This window comes from Austrofundulus limnaeus, unplaced genomic scaffold, assembly GCF_001266775.1.
Source record: "Austrofundulus limnaeus strain Quisiro unplaced genomic scaffold, Austrofundulus_limnaeus-1.0 Scaffold12, whole genome shotgun sequence".
NCBI classification, from domain to species: Eukaryota; Metazoa; Chordata; class Actinopteri; order Cyprinodontiformes; family Rivulidae; genus Austrofundulus; species Austrofundulus limnaeus.
In genome coordinates this window covers 390,499-391,854 of record NW_013952414.1, presented here as the reverse complement: position 1 = coordinate 391,854, position 1,356 = coordinate 390,499, and the positions used below count along the sequence as shown (strand labels likewise).

The 1,356-nt window shown below is 52.1% G+C and overlaps 1 protein-coding gene across 1 annotated transcript in view; it reads left to right on the top strand.

Annotated features, from left to right (window-relative positions):
* The first annotated feature begins 22 nt into the window (after window positions 1-22).
* The window catches only part of vstm2a (V-set and transmembrane domain containing 2A), a 129,260-nt gene continuing 127,926 nt past the window's right edge, over window positions 23-1,356 (top strand). The window contains exon 1 of the mRNA XM_014002148.1: window positions 23-503. Within this exon, the coding sequence (XP_013857602.1) occupies window positions 428-503 (76 nt within the window). The 5' untranslated portion in view covers window positions 23-427. The remainder of the gene's footprint in view (window positions 504-1,356) is intronic.

The following is a 1,356-nucleotide window of genomic DNA, read 5'->3' as shown; positions in this document are numbered from 1 at the left end:
GGTGGGGGGTGATCCTGACTGACGTGTTCGGCGGTAGCGCAGAGGAAGAAGAGGAAGAAGAAGGAGAAGACCGCAGCCCGGTTCGCTCCTCCATTCAGCGAGCGCCCGATCAGAGACACGGACTCACCGAGCAGAAGTAGAAGGAGCAGCTGACAGAGTCAGGAGAAGAGAGAGACGGAGCGGGAAGAAGAGGAGAAGAAGTTGAGCAACATGTTAACCACCGTGAGGAGGACTTCCTGTAGACCCGCTCCCTCAGAGACCGTCTGACTCCTCCGCTGCGCAGCGCTTTCCCCCCGGTCTCTCCTCTCCGTTTTTATTTTTTTCACTTCTTCCTGGGGGGGTGGGTGGATAACTGATCTCGTCCTCCGTCTCATGTGAACTAAGATCCCCCCCCACCCCACCTACCCCCCTCCTCTGAGCTGGAACGATGCGGACCTCTCATGATACCGTTGGATTTGTTTTCCTGGCCGGATTCTGTGTTCAGCTGGGATTCTCCTTTGAAGGTAAGATTGACGCGCGGTTCCGTACAGTGCGCGTGCAGGGTGATGGAGGGGGGGGGCCCCCCGCCCCCCCCCCCCCCCCAAGCACCGAAAGTGCGCATATACAAAATACCCTACAGAGCCGGTTTGGTCCAATGTTTGAGGAGACGGACCAGTTGGTGCTGAGGAGCACAAAGCAACTGGTGCTTTTTGGGAACCAGTGTGATTGGGTTTTGCCCCTCACTGAAACTGTTTCAGAGCGGTTCTGTTTATGTGGATGAACCGAGCCAGGAGCTGTCCACGGTGCTGAAAGCTTTAATTAAAAACAACGACGAACACCCCCCACCTTCCCCCTCACTCTCTCTCACACTCGCGCGCACACACACACTGTTCTGGATCTGCTGTCTGACACTGCTGCTTCATCACTGTTTGGACCCGCTCAGAACCGAACAGAACCACACAGTAAACACTGACGCGTTGTGGAAGTTGGGGTTTTTTTCATCTTCAACATGTGGCCAGCTGCCCGAGCAGAACCAGTCTATTTCATATTTCACTTTTATCAGTCTGGCTCCATGTTTATTTTTCTTTCTTTTCTTTCTTTTTCTCCCTTTTTTCCCCTTCTTCTTTTTAGAACATGAGCAAACACACACAAACAACAACAAGAGAAAATAAATAAACAACACAAAAAGGAGTGTCTGATCTAAAGGTATTAATCAGCTGCGCTTGTTTTATTTTTCAGACTCGCGTCAGAATATGTGAGGTGGGGGTGGGGGGTGTTGCCTACATCAAGCCCTATCATCCCCTCACAGAGGAGGGAGGGTGTGTGTGTGTGTGTGTGTGTGTGTGTGTGTGTGTGTGTGTGTGTGTGTGTGTGTGT